Raw genomic sequence first — 15,989 nt, forward strand, 5'->3', positions numbered from 1 at the left:
CTGGTGGCATTTCTTAACATTTAGTATGAGCAAAAAAGAGAAGCCCCTGGCAATCATAATGATGAACCTTGATGTTAGCAAGGTTTCCCAGTAGCTCCACAAATGGTTGTGTTTATCGCTTTGAATATAAAATCACATTCTGCCATTTTCTCTATGTATCTTTTCTTCTTCCTCACTTTGCCCAGATTCCAGAACTCACAATCACCACCAACTCCCCAGAAAAGAAGGAACCTTCTAGAGACAATATTGCAGATTTCACCGATTCCCCACAGGCACTTGCTTTCAAGGTCCATCCGTCATCTCATGAGGAGCTGAAAGTGCCCTGGGGCTTGGTACTGGGAACCGAAACCCTTCCCTTAGGGCAGTGGGATGTGCCTGAGTTCAGCAAGTGTGACCTCACTACGGAGGGCTCTTTCATGGAGGAATGCATGGATGAGCAATTGAGAAGGTACCAAGAGTTGCCCTACCGCTTGGAGGAAGATGCCATAGACCGGGAGCTGGAGCAGCTTTACCTGTCCCACTTGAGCCGGCTTCGAGCAGAGGAGCTTGGAGGAAGAGAGAAGTGGGCTGAGGAAGGTGCAGGCAATCCTAGCAGCCCTGCACCATCTCTCATTGCCTTGCGGCAGAGTGTCTTGACTGACCGTGACCTGATAGTCAACTGGACAGGCCCCGAGAGAGCACTGAACAGCTCCCTGGCAGAGGAGATTATGCTGCACTATGCCAAGCAGCGTGGCGATGACTCCAGGGACAGTGAGGAAGAAGGATGCACGCCAGGGTATGCAACAATGGCATCATCTGAGTTGATAGGACCAGGTCGAGATAGTCCACCTGTCCTACTAGAAGGCTGCTTTCTAAACCACCTGGAAGAAGGAAGTGTCCAACGTGGCTTATCTAGGGACTCTGACTCTCCTGTCAGCTTGAGAGTGGTGTCACCCAACACTTCACGACCTGCCACTCAGGAGGCCATGGTGATGCCTCTGGTAGTCCCAGCCCGGACACTAGTGCCCCTTCCACAGCGGCCCACAGATCTGCTGTCCAGCCCTCTTGGTGCCCATGGACAGAAAAAGAGTCAGGGCCTCTTGATAGGGCAAGGCAGCCTTTGGTTGGGTGAGGGGCTTAATGTCCACAAGCCTCCTGAAGCCAATCCTGGTTCTCATAGTGAACTTGAAAAGATCTTGACACGCTCCCTGCGGTTTCTCAGCCTCTTTGTCTTCCTGCCTGTGGTCTTCAGCAGCTGCATGCCCCTCGTAGCCATTATGCTTTACCTCCTCCTGGACTGGTTCTCATAGTTTGGCATCTCTCTCTATGAGGTGTTGGAAGACCCATAAGAGGATTGTCTGCAGCTTGGCTCCATTCCTGTTTTCTTCTGAACAACCATGGTTTGATTGAGAGAAAGAGAGGGCAAGTCAAGTCCTCCTGAGAAATCATGGCATGTCTTAGTTGCGGCTGCTTATAATTTTCCAAAGTTTAGTGCACTTTTCTTTCTTTTTGTTTTGTGAAATCATTTGAGGATGATTTTTAAAATGCATTATTTACAACCACCCATGAGAAAATTCCCAGGGCTAGCTCTAAAAGATGGTATGGTTGGACACCCCATGAGTAGCAAAGAGCCTACCATCTCCAGAACATATTGTTTTCCCTTTGCATGAAACTCCCAAGAAGGGCAAAAGTAATGTGAGAAAATTCTTGGGTTGCCCACCCTGCCACTTGAAAGATAAAGGGACCAACTAAGGCTGTCTTGTCCAAAGGCTTGTCAAACATTACTGTGTGTAATATTTCTAATTTTTGTCAGATACGAATTTGCAGGAGGAGAGCATTGCATTTTTCTTCCCTGGAAATAAATTTCCTTGTTGGGGTTGGCAGACTTTAATCTGAATTTTTAAGCCTTCTCCTTTATGGTGTTTGGCTTTCAAAGACTGAAATGCTAAGCATACATACCTGGCAGGAGTAAGTCCCGTTATTTAACAGGAGAAAGTATACAATTGCACCTTTATACTTAAGAGATGCACTATGAACAGGTTTCAACTTGTTCCTTGTTTTTTTGGGGGGGGGGGCTTATTGAAAAGAGATAAAACTAGGCTCTTTGGAAAAAGGAACAAGCATTCACATTTTTAAAGTCTAATTTAAATTTACCCATGTAAGTTTTATTTTAATCATTTTAAAAATGAATTCAGTGTATGCTTACTCTGAACATAATACTGCATAGTATGGCAACTAGAGTTCTGGGCAGGCTAGATCTTGGAGGAATCATTGGTTAAGAACCATCCTGAGTCCTTTTAGTTGAAAATAATAATAATAATAATAATAATAATAATAATAATAATGTCCCTTTAAGCCTTGCCCTTGGCCACCCATATGTGACAAAAGAAAATGGTGAATGGAGCAGAAATAAGCTAGCTGCCTCAGTTTCAAGACTGCTTTTTTCAAGGGCTAAAAATAAAACAAACACAATAATATGAAGAAAATATTTGAGTTGAAATTACCCCACTCCTGCTTAATACTGAACCATAGAGAAAGTTTTTATGGCTCTTCCAGAAAGTATACATGCTTGGACTTTTGACAGATTATGGCAACCAGTATACCAATTTTATTACTTCTGTTTAAAAATAACAAGAAAATGTCCAAACTTATCCTCAAAAAAACCCTAGAATTTTTGTATTCTTGGGAGGAAGGAAAATTGTAAATATTATTTTTCAAAATACCTTAGCATACAGTCCAGCAAGACATTCTCCTGTGCAAATGCCAGTGAAATTAATAAAAAGCTTCTGTATTCTTCTTTTTCATTTCACTGACGTTTCTGCAGGTGAACCTGGATTGAGCCCTCAGTTCCCATAAATTAGCATTCCTTTTTTCAAAAAGGCAAACATTGAGATGCTTTCCATTCCAAACAAGATGGTAACCTTTTCGTTGTTCTGTCCACCAAACCCCTGCAGAATTCAGCCGCTACCATTCCAGATGGCCTGTCTAAAAGGTGGTGTGGACCCATTTCCTTCATGCCACAAGGGCCACGCCCGTTTTTAATGAGCACCTCCAGGTGCTGATTTAATCTCTGCTTTAAGGACTCCTTTCTGCTCGTGGATTTACCCGTGCTTCTCTGCCACCAGCAGGGTCCAGTATAGAGGACTACAGGAAAGCTGCCCTAAACAAATGGCCCCCTATTTATTTTTGTACCCGGTGGGAAATCCTGACCTTTTCTACCATAGAACTAACCCTAAGATAGAGAGTTTATTTATTAACCACTAGCAGTGCAAGTCCAGAGTGCTGGGGGTTGAAGATGAAAATAATTTATTATATCCGTGTATGTGTCTGCAGCAAAACAGTAGATTGAAAACACTGTCTTCATGTGCAATAGGCTAAATTGGCATTGAACCTGCCATGAAAAGACAACCCACTTTCATGCTGCTAACATGCTTCATTACTTCCTCCTGAATGTTGTACTCTCAACAGCTGCTGTGATATAGTTTGTGAGGCCTTGTGGAGGAAGAGGGAGGTGTTTGTGTGGGTTCTGAGGCCACTTCCCTCTGCTGATCCAAACTTGGCTGTGCTTTCTCATCCAATGGCAAATACTCTCATCTAGGGAATGTAGGTATTTTTTGAAGGTGGAATGTTGCTTGTGCTTCGTGAATGGAGATTGGAGTCCAGTCCTGATTTTACAGTCATCGGTGGAAAAATCTGTATTCACCAAACAGAAGCTAAGTTCAGAATGTAACTAACAGCTACAGTGCGCTCTGTGTGTGTGTGTGTGTGTGTGTGTGTGTGTGTGTGTATCTTTGTTGAGTTGTCCCAAGGTTATGGTCTGTGTCCTTCCCAGGGACGTAGGAAGGGGAGGCGGTGGGGACGGCCCACCCCTGCTGCCCTCACTGAGGGAGGTGGCATTTGGCGCACTGCCCACCCGCCCACAAGTCCCAAGCCAGCCCTGAGCCGTTGGGGTGAGGCGAGGAGCTGTGCCGCTTTGCCGACGGCATTCCCCCCTTCCCCTTTCTTTTTGACAGCTTGAGGGAGGCTTGGGAGTTGTGGGTGGGCGGCGTGCCAAATGTCCACCATGTAGCAGCAACAAAGAGACAACCACGGTGATGTTGGTGAAACAATGAAAAGGTAAACCACCGTGAGGTGCACCCGAGCAGCTATCCTGCGCCTGGGAGGGCACCCTCCGCGCCACACCCTCCTCAGGAGCACACCTGTCCTGGGCAGCACAGGCATGTGCACCACTGGTCCTTCCACCACTGGTTTCTCTTCTGCCTTAGCCAACCTGTCTGCTTCCCCTCCTGGGGACCTATTGCTTATGCAAATGTGTCTGAAGACACCAGTTCCGTCTCACAACAGTCTTTTGAGCCATCTTTTGGCTGAAACGCATGTGCCACTTCCATTCAACACATCTGCAGAAGCATTAGGTAAAGCCAGAGGCATTCTTGCAATGAGACAAGGTGAGGTGGCTGCTTCAGGTGGAAGGTTTTGGGGCAGTGGGAGGCAGACAGATTTGAGTTTATAACATATAATCCAACAGGGAGATCTCCACAGAAGTGTATCACTTTAGGAGAACTTCCCAGTGGAATGTGTCCCATGTTAATTTATACTGAGGGAGGAAGTACCTTTGAATTTTTCTGCATTAGGCACCAAAACATCTTGCAACTGTCTAGGTGAAAACTAAGGCTAGTTCTCATGTTACAATGCAAGGCATGCTATGCTATGCTGCCTCATTTTTTAAAACCATTTTTAGGCCAGGTTCTTACTCAGAAATGCATCTGGGTTGTTCCATTTTAGACTTCAGTTAGATGTAGGGCTTACATGATTGAATTCCCCTCTGTCTAAAACTGCACATAGAAAACTAGCACATAATAACATTTTTCCTTACATGCCAGTTTCCTTGTGCAGAGATTTTTTAAAAATTTTGTTTGAAGAAATGCTTGGTTATAAAAGTTCTCACCTGCAGTCTGATGTAGGTGCAGCTTAGATGCTGGTTTACTACCTCAGTAAGAACCTGGGTCTGAGTGTGTTAACAACAGCAAAAAAGGGTGGAATCAGCATTCATACATGGAACTGCTGCCTCACTTTGCTTCTGCCATGTGCTGCCTATAACCCCTCACCAACTAAGTTGTCACTTTATAAGAGTCAGTGGTTTCTGCTCTCTGAACAGCATAATAATACTGTAATAATCAACCCAGCAGGAACTGTATAAAGTTTCAGATAACCTTTACCATGCATATCCAAGAATGTCCTGGAAAGTGTGCATATTAAAACAGGTTAACTTGTTATTAATAGGCACCCTTGTGCCTTTGTCTATAATGTGTGTAAAAGCTGTAACTGGCATTGACCTCTTCTGAATCCTGAAATGTACAGGTTAGAGACAACAAGCACAGAAAAGCAAGTCTCAAATTATTGAGGGAGGCAGTTCCTTCTGTGTGTTCAAGGGATCATACATGTTGTCCCATTTCATCCTCACGACAACCCTCTGAAGGTAGAGGTCAGTACTTGCCCAAGGCCATCCAGTGAGTAGGGGTTAATTTGGGCTTCCGAAGTGGAACCATCAATCATAGAATCTTAAGAGTTGAAAGGGACCCAAGGGTCACCTAGTCCAACCCCCTGCAATGCAGGAATCTCAGCTAAAGCATCCATGACAGATGGCCATCCAACCTCTGCTTAAAACCCTCCAAGGAAGGAGAGTCCACCACCTCTTGTAGGAGTCTGTTCCACTGTCGAACAGCTCTTACTGTCATAAAGTTTTTCCAAATGTTTAGTCACAATCTCCTTTCTTTAAACTTTAAGCCATTGGTTCGAGTTCTATCCTCCAGAGTAGGACAAGACAAGTTTGCTCTCTCTTCCATGTGACAGCCCTTAAGATATTGGGAAATGGCTATCATATCTCCTCTCATTTTCCTCTGGTCCAGCCTAAACATACCCAACTCCCTCAACCATTCCTCATAAGGCTGTGTTTCCAGACCCTTAATCATCTTGGTTGTCCTCCTCTGCACATGTTCCAGTTTGTCAACATCCTTCTTAAATTATGGTGCCCAGAATTGGACACAATATTCCATATGTGGTCTGACCAAGGCAAATAGAGTGGTACTATTACTTCCCTTTATTTGGACACTATACTTCTGTTGATACAACCTAGAACAGCATCAGCTTTTTTTGCTGCTGCATCAGATGGTTGCCTCATGTTAAGCTTGTGGTGCAGTAAGACCTCTAGATCCTTTTCGCATGCACTGCTAGTAAGCCCATCCTATATTTGTGCATCTGATTCTTCCTGCTTAAGTGCAGGACCTTACATTTGTCCCTAATGAAATTCATTTTGTTAGCTTGCGCCCAGTTCTCCAATCTGTTAAGGTCATTTTGAATTCCGATTCTGCCTTCTCCGGTACTAGCTACCCCTCCCAGTTTGGTGTTATTTGCAAATTTGAATTTGCAGATTTCAATTCCTTCATCCAAGTCATTTATAAGGACGTTGAACAACAACCAGCTCAGGACAGGACCCTGTGGCACCCCACTGTTTACTTTTTTCCAGGATGACAATATTATTACTGTTGCTTTGGCTCCCTTTGCTAGAAGAATGTTTTGTCATCCCACTAGGGAGAATAATGTGGTGACATAGAGATGGATAAAGGGACACACATACAACATGTTTCTGAAGGCACATGAAGCTACCACCTTCTTGAAGCTAAGTGGATCTAGGTCTGGTCAGTGGCAGGATGAGTGACTACCTGAGAATTATATCTATGCCCTTTTGGGTTCCATGGTGGAAGAAAGGTGGAGTATAAATGTAAGAAGATAATCAATCCATATTGGATGAGCTAGGAAAAACTGATAATATTTATTGTCCCCTGTCAGTAGGATTGCAGGGAAGTGTGTCAGGGTCTGGGTGTTGTGCTTATTTTGAGATGGGCTCACACTAAGCATTGTGAGAGCTGCTACTCTGGTGGATGATAGTGTATGGTGAATTGGGAAGTCTAAATCTCACCTCAGCTACTATAATTAGTTATTAAATTCATATACCACCCTTCATCCATAGATCTCAGGGTGGTTCGCAATATAAAAATATAAGATAAAAACACAAAATACACACAAATCAGTAACCCCACCCCACTAGATTGTCATCTCTTACTGCCCCCACTGCCTGCAATACTGCCTTATTTTACAGGGTTGTTGGAAGCATTACTGAGATTATATACATGAAGTTCTTTGAGCATGCAGAAAAAGTGGTATTTCTGTGGCCCCAATCTATTTAAAACTAGTTGCCCTTATTGAAATTGAACTAACTTGACCCATTTATTTCCATGGGGCTTGCCAGTGGCTTCCGGGTTGTTTTAAAATTGTTGTCAGGTTATACCTTTCTGCCAACAGAATCTAATAGGGTAAGGGGGTACTTTCCTGGTCACCTTGTGGTTGATTTGTCAGTCTGTGCTGACTTCTTCCCATGGTGGAGCAATGAGTCATACACATCAGTCTGCCATTGTTGTACATTGCCCATTGCATATGTAAAACGTATTGTGGAGAGTTGCACTCAATGTGTGCAAGCTAGCAAAGGTACTTACAGGACTGATTTGTTGTAATCAGATTCAATCCCTGCAGTGAGAAAATGGTTGCACTGTTTGAATTAAGACTTATGGTAGAAATGAACTCTTGTGCATGGGTCTTGACTCTGAGCTTGCAGAAGACTCAAGAGAAGTGGCAACGGTATTGCCTTGAAACAGAATTGCATTAATTGATAATACCCCAGCATTATTCCCTCAACTTTCCATCCCAGAGCCTTATTTCTTTCAGGTATTCCTCAACCACAAACTTCTGCTGTGGGAGCAGATCTCTGTAGAGACCAAGAACATGGAGGATGGTTGGGAGTCGTTTTTTTCTGTTGAGTACCTGTTGCCCTTTGTCACTAGCTATGGGAGCAAAGGAAAGCATGGACCATGTTTGTTCAGGGGTGTGTGTGTGTGTGTGTGTGTGTGTGTGTACATCAACTGAGCTGTGCCTGAATTGAAAGCACTAATAAAAACATCCTGACCACAGCATGTGTCTCTGGCAATTTTTTGGGTTGGAATGGGTGTTTGCTGAACTGCCATCCATACTGTGACCTTATGCAAGCTTCAGTGTCAACTCAAAGGCATACATTCTTCTTCAGGTAGAGGAGAAATTCTCCAGATTTGTAGCTGCTGCCTCCCTCACTGCCCTGTTTCCTTGCATCAGTGACCCAATTAGCAAGTTGGAGAAAGTATCTTCCAGAATGATAATAGATTTGCATTGAATTTATGCCAGTTTAACCAACATGAGTCTCTCATGAGACTTTTTTGTTGCTAAAGACTTCCAGCCTCCCTCACAGGGCTAGAGTTCACTGGAGGAGATTGCCCAGTCAAGGTTTGAGAGTCTAGCATAGCATAAAGGAACATGTCTCCTGAAGTCAATGATGTTCTATCAGCCCAGCCATCTTTGCCTGAAAGTACCACGGTGCTGTTTTAAATTGTATTTATTGTCACCAAAATTGGGAGGACAAAACCATTCTATCAACAGGGAGAAGGAACCTCATTGATATCAATGCCATGGCAATCTATTGCCTGAGAATTTCCATGCACATCCATAAGAACATAAGAAGGCCCCTGCCGGGTCAGACCAAAAGCTGCCTATATACAGTAGCTTAGAAACCTCTTTCTCACAGTGGTCAGCCAGCGAGAAACCCACAAGCAGGACATCAGGGCAACTTGTGTTCCCCAGCAAGTGACATTCACAAGTGTTCTGCCTCATACTGGTGGTAGTGCATAGCCACCAATAGCTTTTTCCTCCATGTTCTAATCCTGAGCACCAGGAGTCAGTTACAGAATAAGTGAAACAATGTGGACAAGAGTGCCTTTGAGCATGTGTAGGGTGCTTTAATCAGTTTTTTATGATGTAGAACTTGAACTTCCAAGTCAGTCCCAGTCAAATAGCATTATGTTTTTGCACCTGTCATTTCACTCTGAGGCTTCATCCACTCTCCAACTGAGACTAAAGAAGAAATCTTAAAACGAGCATTTTAGTGAGATTTTTTTTTGCTCGATCTGTTTTTAAGAAAAAGCAGCAAGTATAGGAGAATTTTAGGGTGTATAATCAGAGTGGAGGTCTGTATAATCAGAGCGGAGGTCCTTCAATTTTATTGTACAGAAGACACCTGTTCTGGTCTCCTGGTTTTTTTTCAGCCCAGCATATTTTCTTACTTTGCAATAGGCCATTAGCAAACAGCAGCTCTTAAGACCAAATCCTGCTCCCTGACTGATGCCACCTTCCTCCCCCCACAATTCCCAACGGCACAGTATAAGTGCTGAACTCATGTCTGGTTCTGATAATGAACTAAATCTGGGCCAGTCAGCTGAAGTCCAGTACCTCTGGCTTATCTAGTCAGAGCAAGCCCTTCTGGATCAGAACATAGGCCTCTCCAGCTTCCGCTTTCCCACAGTAGTCAGCTAAAGGCTCCTAGAAAACCCACACTATGAAGGCAATAGCTGTCTTTCACTGTTGTTCCCCAGAAATTGGACACTAATAATTCTTTCTGACAATTCAACATGGTAGTATCTGGATTCTCCTATTAACTCTACTATTCCTGATGTTATGGAGGCTTTGTTGTCCTTTGACACCAGGTAAAGATCATTTCTGTTAATCTTACTAAAATCTGAGAGATTATTTTATTCAATGCTGCCCATTTCAATAGTAATGCATTTTACCTTGTCTTATTCTTGTTAGTAACCTAGAGAATATTTTATATTGAACAGTGGTGTAGATACATTTATTAAATCAAGAATTCCTAGCAGGACCAGCCAAAGACATCTCACTGCCTGAGGCAGGTCAGCAAAGGGCTCCCCACCATTACACACCCATGGCTAAAGTGCATAATCCCCAGGGCCAGCTGAATTATTTCGGCACCTGAAGCAGGCAAAATACTATATAATTATTGATTTTTTTAAATAGAGGTGCATGTACATATAAAAAACATAACAAATATGAAAAGAACATGTTGGCTGCATAAAACAAATTGTCAATAAAGGGAAAGAGATCTACTGTTGTTAATTCTCATTATTGGAGGTAACCACATAGCTGCTTGGGATGCTGGTGGCCTAGGGGGACTAAGAGATTTATTACTATAATTAATGAATGGAAACCATGTAACATCAAAATTATCCCATTTTGCTTTACCTTCAATAACTTGTGTATGTTGGGTCAAGGGTTCAAATTACGCCATGTCCCAAATGTTTTGTACTATCCCTCCTTTGTGGACACAAAACCCCTCCCAATGCCCAGCTGTAGCCAGTAACATCACTAATAATTCTATATATACGGTACTCCTGCTATCAAACTCTGAATTCTCAGGAAATTGTTTGTTAGGTGAGCATTCACAAAAAGGAAGGAAGGAATGCTTTCTTATTTGTCAGAGATCTCCCCCTCCCTCCCACATGGTTTCTGGCGAAACAGCTGCTGCAGACCAGCAAAACACAAAAAGAAAGGCTTAGTTAAGGCTGTTTGTTTGTTTACTGTACTACACACAGGTCTGGCTGTTTGGATATTTCTATCTGGTGTGTATCGTGATGTTTGAGTACTAATTATTGTGTTTGGATAAGTGACTAGGAGCGTTTGGCTAGTGCAGGCACGGCCAACAGGTAGATCGTGATCTACTGGTAGATCACTGGACATCTGTGGTAGATCACTGGCTCCCCCCAAAGAAGCTCAACAAGTTTGGCTCCCCTAGAAATAGACTAACATTTTTGCCCTGCACCCCAAAAAGCATGGCTTTCCCCCTCCCTAGAAAAAGCTCAATAACTTTGACCTGAACTACTGCCAGCTTTAACTCTGTGAGTAGATCACAGTCTATTGGGAGTTGGCCACCCCTGGGATAGTGGTACCTGTGTGTATTGAATTCCATTACTATTACCACTTTCAATGGAGAAGAGTGCTAGAATGAGATCTAAACAGAGGGTTTGGTTGGCAATTTTGCCAAATTAAAAACAAACAAACACATTTGAACAATTTTTAGCTGTAGGGCAATCCCACCACATGTGAAGCACCGATCCTCTTTCACCGCATCCCCTATTATTTATTAACAAATTAAATAACTTAACCATTGGCTGCACTTTCCCGACACCCAGAATCTGCTGCCTGTAGCGGCAGTCGCCTCACTCTGCCTAACGGTAGGCTTGGCCCCGATTCCTACCGGTAGAGGGAATGAGGCTTGTGAATGGACGGGCTCGATAGTGGCAAGGACGGTGTGTGTGTGTGTGTGTGTGTCTCGCCTCATTCACATCTTTCTCCTTTGTCCAAGTGGTTCTTTAGCTACCCACCGGCCTTACTACCATCACCGGCCGACCCCCCCCCCCTGCTGCACGCCGGTGCACAACCATCGTGTCTCTTGTGTGAGCTTGGCGTGGTGCCGGTGCGGTGTCATTTTAAGATTTTAATTGCAGAAGTTTTCAAGAAGGTGCGCAGTCCAAGTTTCACGGGTCACGGGGTGGCCTTAGAGAAGGGGGTTCAAGTGTACGTGCGCGCGCGAGCGCAACTCAGCTCCCTCCCACCCCACCCCGATGATCTCCAGCCTGGAAATAGAGGGGCTGGGAATAAAAGTCCGCTATCCCGGCTGGAGCTGCCCGCTTGCTTACCCCGACCCTATTTCCCAAGTTCCGGCTCCCCGCGGACCCGTCAGCGCCTCCCCGAGTCTCCCCCGCCCTTGGAGCGCTTGGTCTCTCCCATCAGCTGGTCCTGATGTAGTAAGTGGGGAAAGAGCCCCCCCCTCCCGCCAGCCAAACCCCTCCCTCCGCTGCCGGGGCCGAATCTGTCCGGAAATCCCCGAGCCCGCTCCCCTCCTCCGCCTCTTGGCGCTCCTCAGCCCGCCCCGACGGCGCCCGGGCGCGCGCGCGCTTCTCGCTGCCCATTGTCCTCCCGGCAGGCTCGTCCCGCGTCGCTTCCGCCGTCCCACCGGCCGTCCTGCCTCCCCCGGGCGGCCCCTGCGCCCCCGCACCGTCTCCCCATGGGGCCGGGAGATTCCGAGGCCTAGGCACCCCCGCCTTTCGAAGGCACCTTCCGGCGGATGGGCGCAAGATGGCTTGATTTCCACGGCTGTCACGGAGCGTTTGGAGCTGGGCTGCTCGCTGGAGAAATCCCACCGGCGCAATGGACGGAGTCAAAGCAGATCGCAGGGATCCGCCGGGACTGGAGGAGCAGAGCCGGCGAGGAGGTTGTGTGATCCAGCGCCTTAGGTTGCCCTGATGCCATGGTCCAGGAGAAGGTCTGGAGAGATTCTGATTTCTGCGGTCGGAGTGGACCCGTCCGGATAATAATAATTATTTTTATTTCTTCTTCTTCTTCCTCTTCTTCTTCCTCTTCTTCTTCCTCTTCTTCTTCTTCCTCTTCTTCTTCTTCTTCTTCCTCTTCTTCTTCTTCTTCGCGGCGTTCCAGCTGCTTGCCTTTCAGGGTGGAAATGGACTGATCCAAGGGGGTACCTGGTGGGAGGGAAAGCTAGCAGCCTGGATTTTGCTGCTGCCTGATTGACTGGAGAGCAAACGAGACCGGCTGGGATTTCCGGGGGGCGGCGGGGGGAGATGAAGTAACCTTGGTCCAGACATGGCAAATCGGGAACCATTCAGCTGGATGCCTCCTTCCGCCGGGCGGCAGGCGCTGCTCCCCGTCTCCCCCAACCCGCCTCCCCAGCGAGAGCTGCTGCCGCCGTTCTAAACATTCATCACCACGGCGAGAAGCGGCAGAGGCTCCGATCTCTCTTCCAGATGCGTCCCTACCCAGCCTGGCTATAGAGGACAATAGCGGGGCCAGGATCAGGGCCTGCCGGAAGAGACCGAGCGGGAAGAAGGGGCCATCCCTTCGAGATGACAGCCTCCCCATCCCCATCCCTTCCTGGCAGAAGGAAGCAAGACTGGTCCTGTCTCCAAGGCAACAGCTCCGGGCATCCCCAGCCTGCCTCTCTGGATAGGGTGTGAGCCCTGAGCAACCCGGACAGGGGAGGGTGGATTGGGACATGGTCCCCCAGCCAGCTGCTTGAGGTGTCGTCTTTGCCAGTGATTTCTCAGACCAGAGAAGGTGAGGTGAGCAGGCCCCACCACCAGCAACACCGCATGCTTCACACTGGTGATGCAGGGCTGTGATCCGTCTCTCCCCCCCCCCCCCAAGTCCAGTCCCTTTCCTGGCATTGCTTTGTCTGCTTAACTCCCCATCCATCCATCCAGATACAAACACATACCCTGCTTATCTCATTCATCGGGCTGCCTATTAGTCACCATGGCAAGCCCCTCTCCCCTCCTCCCTTTCATCCACTTCACTCTCACCCCACCTCTGCTGCTTCTTAATTTTACTCTTGCTTTTCAGATGGAGCCACCACCTGTTTCATTTCTGCCTCTGTGTATGTGTGTGTGGAGGTGGAGGGAGGGTGCTTTTAACACCCCATGTGCTCATGACCAAGCTGGGTGTGGGAGTCTTATTTCCATTTTGCAAGAGCTACAGGCACCCCACCTTCTCCTTGCCTGTTTGTTCCTTTTGTCTGCTCCGCCCTGTTGCTTCTGAACCCCCTCCATTCCATGGTAGCTTCCCCCCTCCTTATATGTAGCTCTTTGAAGATAGGCGAAGAGGTGGAGAAAAAATCTTTAGCAGACGTAATGCTCAAGCACCCCTCCCCCAAATTTGTTATTCAGGGAGCATTCATATAGGAGAGGGTTTGACCCTTTCTGTCAAACGGAGACCACTTTTGTAACAACCCAGCCTCCAACCCAGCACCTGCTTTTTCATACTCTTATTCACCATTGAAATTTGCATCCAGTTTGTATCCAATGAGATACAAAAATATGGAGCAGATTATGGGCAGAGATTATGGGTTTCTTTGTTCCAACTCACCAGGCCTTCTCTCAATTTGACAAGCAGTTAAGGGGCAACTCTTAGTTCATTTGGGTGGACTGTTCTGTAAATAAAAAGTACATTATTCCCAAATCTGGAGGAAAACTTTGATGTGGGGCTCACTTCCCTTTCTCCTCCCCCTACAGCAGATACCTTGGTGTAAATTAGTAGTAAACTAATTGTAAATCAGAAGTATTTCAGTTGGAACCATTTGTTTCTAAATCCCTATCACTTAATGTAAAATAGAATTGACCATTAGACAAAAAGAACCTTATTCCCTCTCATCCAAGTAGAAACCAGATATAAAACCAGAGGTGATGGCATTTGAGGTTATGGCTATGGTTTGTTTGCATTCAACTCTGTGCTAGTGCTGGTCAGGTGAAAATATGTTGTGAATGGTTTGAATTTCTGTTGGAGCCAATTTACTAATCCCTGTAATTGTGCTTGTGTGAATGTATAAACAGACACTTTGACTCACCTGATGACATGTACAAATCAGACAACAAACCTTTATACAAGTTACTTATTTAGGCCTCAAAGACTCAAAAAAACATGATCTAGTAACTTTAATGGGTGTTTTTGCAAGGTAGAATATGTTACTAGTAAACTAGGAGGACATTACTTGAGACAATAAAGTTACCCTGGCTGAAGGTGATATAAATGAAATGTTATTTCACTGACGTTCAAGTTTGCTTACTATCCCTGCCACTCTTCCTTTTGAAAGTAAGCAGTGAGCCAGGTATGTATCAAAAGTTTAGCAACTGAAATAATGATAGGATTTTTGTTTTACACTTTTGTGTAAAATCTTAGTAAATCAACTGTAAGGCTATAGTAACTTGCTGGAGTCACTGGAGTCAATTGGTGTGAAAGTAAATCAGTTTACATTTCTGAAACTAATAGGTGTCTAATCCCACTGTTGACTTTATTTTAATAATAATGAGTCAGTACATATGTGTGTGGAAAATTGGTGACAGAACATCCATGTGTGTTTTAATGTGATACCTGAATGAGTATTCATTGGATTGTGTGTAGCAAGTGTGTTTCATTGGAAGTGCTAGTTTGTCACTGTGTGTGCGAATGAATGTGTGTGTGAGAGTTCTAATATAACAGAGGCAGGCTTGGCGATAATTATCTGTGATGTTGAATGGCTGTATTGTGGAGACTGTTTATTCAGAAATACCACTGACTGCAATGGGACTTGCCCTCTACTAAATAGGTTTAGGAGTTCAGTCTTTGTGCATGCTTGCCTGCCAACATTTGAGTTTGAGTCTGTGTTTGTGCATTGTCTGGGCCTGACTGAGTACAGGTATCTGTGTCAAAGTGTGTTTCAGATCACAAAGATTTGCATGACCATAGCAGGATCATGATATTTTTGTGAAAGGATGTGATTCAGTGGATAGTGTGTGCTTAGGTCTATAAGTATACTTATTCATAATTAATTTCCTATTATTTTCTCTTTGTTTACTCATAAATCCTATGGAATAACTATGCTAGTCTTTAGATGACACAAGACTCTTTGTTTCCTGCTTGCCCCCCTGCCACCATCCCATGACTGTAAATGTGACTTTGTGTTTCTCTCAATAAAGTGATATATCTGCCAATTAAATTGGACAGTGGTATGCACAGGTCAATCAGATAATGAACATCACTGAAATAATTTGTGTGTCTGGCAAGATCTATAAGTGTGTTGTGCTAAGAAACACATGGCCATGAGACCCTTCCCTTATTCTTATCTGTAACTTTTTACAGGCGTGTGATTGTGTGTATGACTCAGTGAGCTATCATGTGTGTTGTCAAAATGTGTGTGTGTCCATGACAGTGTGTATGTGTATGTCCACAAGCATATCTGCTGTGGCTGTATCTGTGCATGTATTGCATTGATTGTATTATGAGTGTTTCAGGATGTGCTACTTACCAATGGCAAAGAGGAACTCCCTTCACAATTCCCATTATAAGCAGCAGGTGTCAGTCCTCCAGCAGCCATTGCTTGGCTTGACACTGGCACCACCTTCTTTGACAGGCCTCAGGCTGATAGCATCAGCTGTGTAGAGGGAGTCCTCAGATAGACCGCTGGAGCTCTGGAAGCTAAAGGGGAGGCATATTGCCTAAGGATCAGCAACTGGCCTAAAATCCAGGCCCTTCAA

The 15,989-nt window shown here is 45.2% G+C and overlaps 2 protein-coding genes across 4 annotated transcripts in view; both read left to right on the forward strand.

Annotated features, from left to right (window-relative positions):
• Positions 1-7,244, forward strand: part of PPP1R3F (protein phosphatase 1 regulatory subunit 3F) — a 34,243-nt gene extending 26,999 nt beyond the window's left edge. The window contains exon 4 of the mRNA XM_035141043.2: positions 186-7,244. Coding sequence (XP_034996934.2) covers positions 186-1,289 — 1,104 coding nt within the window. The 3' untranslated portion in view covers positions 1,290-7,244. The remainder of the gene's footprint in view (positions 1-185) is intronic.
• A 4,546-nt stretch (positions 7,245-11,790) lies between these two features.
• The window catches only part of GPR173 (G protein-coupled receptor 173), a 29,341-nt gene continuing 25,142 nt past the window's right edge, over positions 11,791-15,989 (forward strand). The window contains exon 1 of one of the 3 annotated variants that reach the window (XM_035097020.2): positions 11,791-13,043. The gene's annotated coding sequence lies outside the window, so the exon portion shown is untranslated. The remainder of the gene's footprint in view (positions 13,044-15,989) is intronic. The other 2 variants (XM_035097019.2, XM_060268977.1) reach the window with 2 other exon arrangements.

Source organism: Zootoca vivipara, chromosome 16 (genome assembly GCF_963506605.1).
Source record: "Zootoca vivipara chromosome 16, rZooViv1.1, whole genome shotgun sequence".
Taxonomy (NCBI): Eukaryota; Metazoa; Chordata; class Lepidosauria; order Squamata; family Lacertidae; genus Zootoca; species Zootoca vivipara.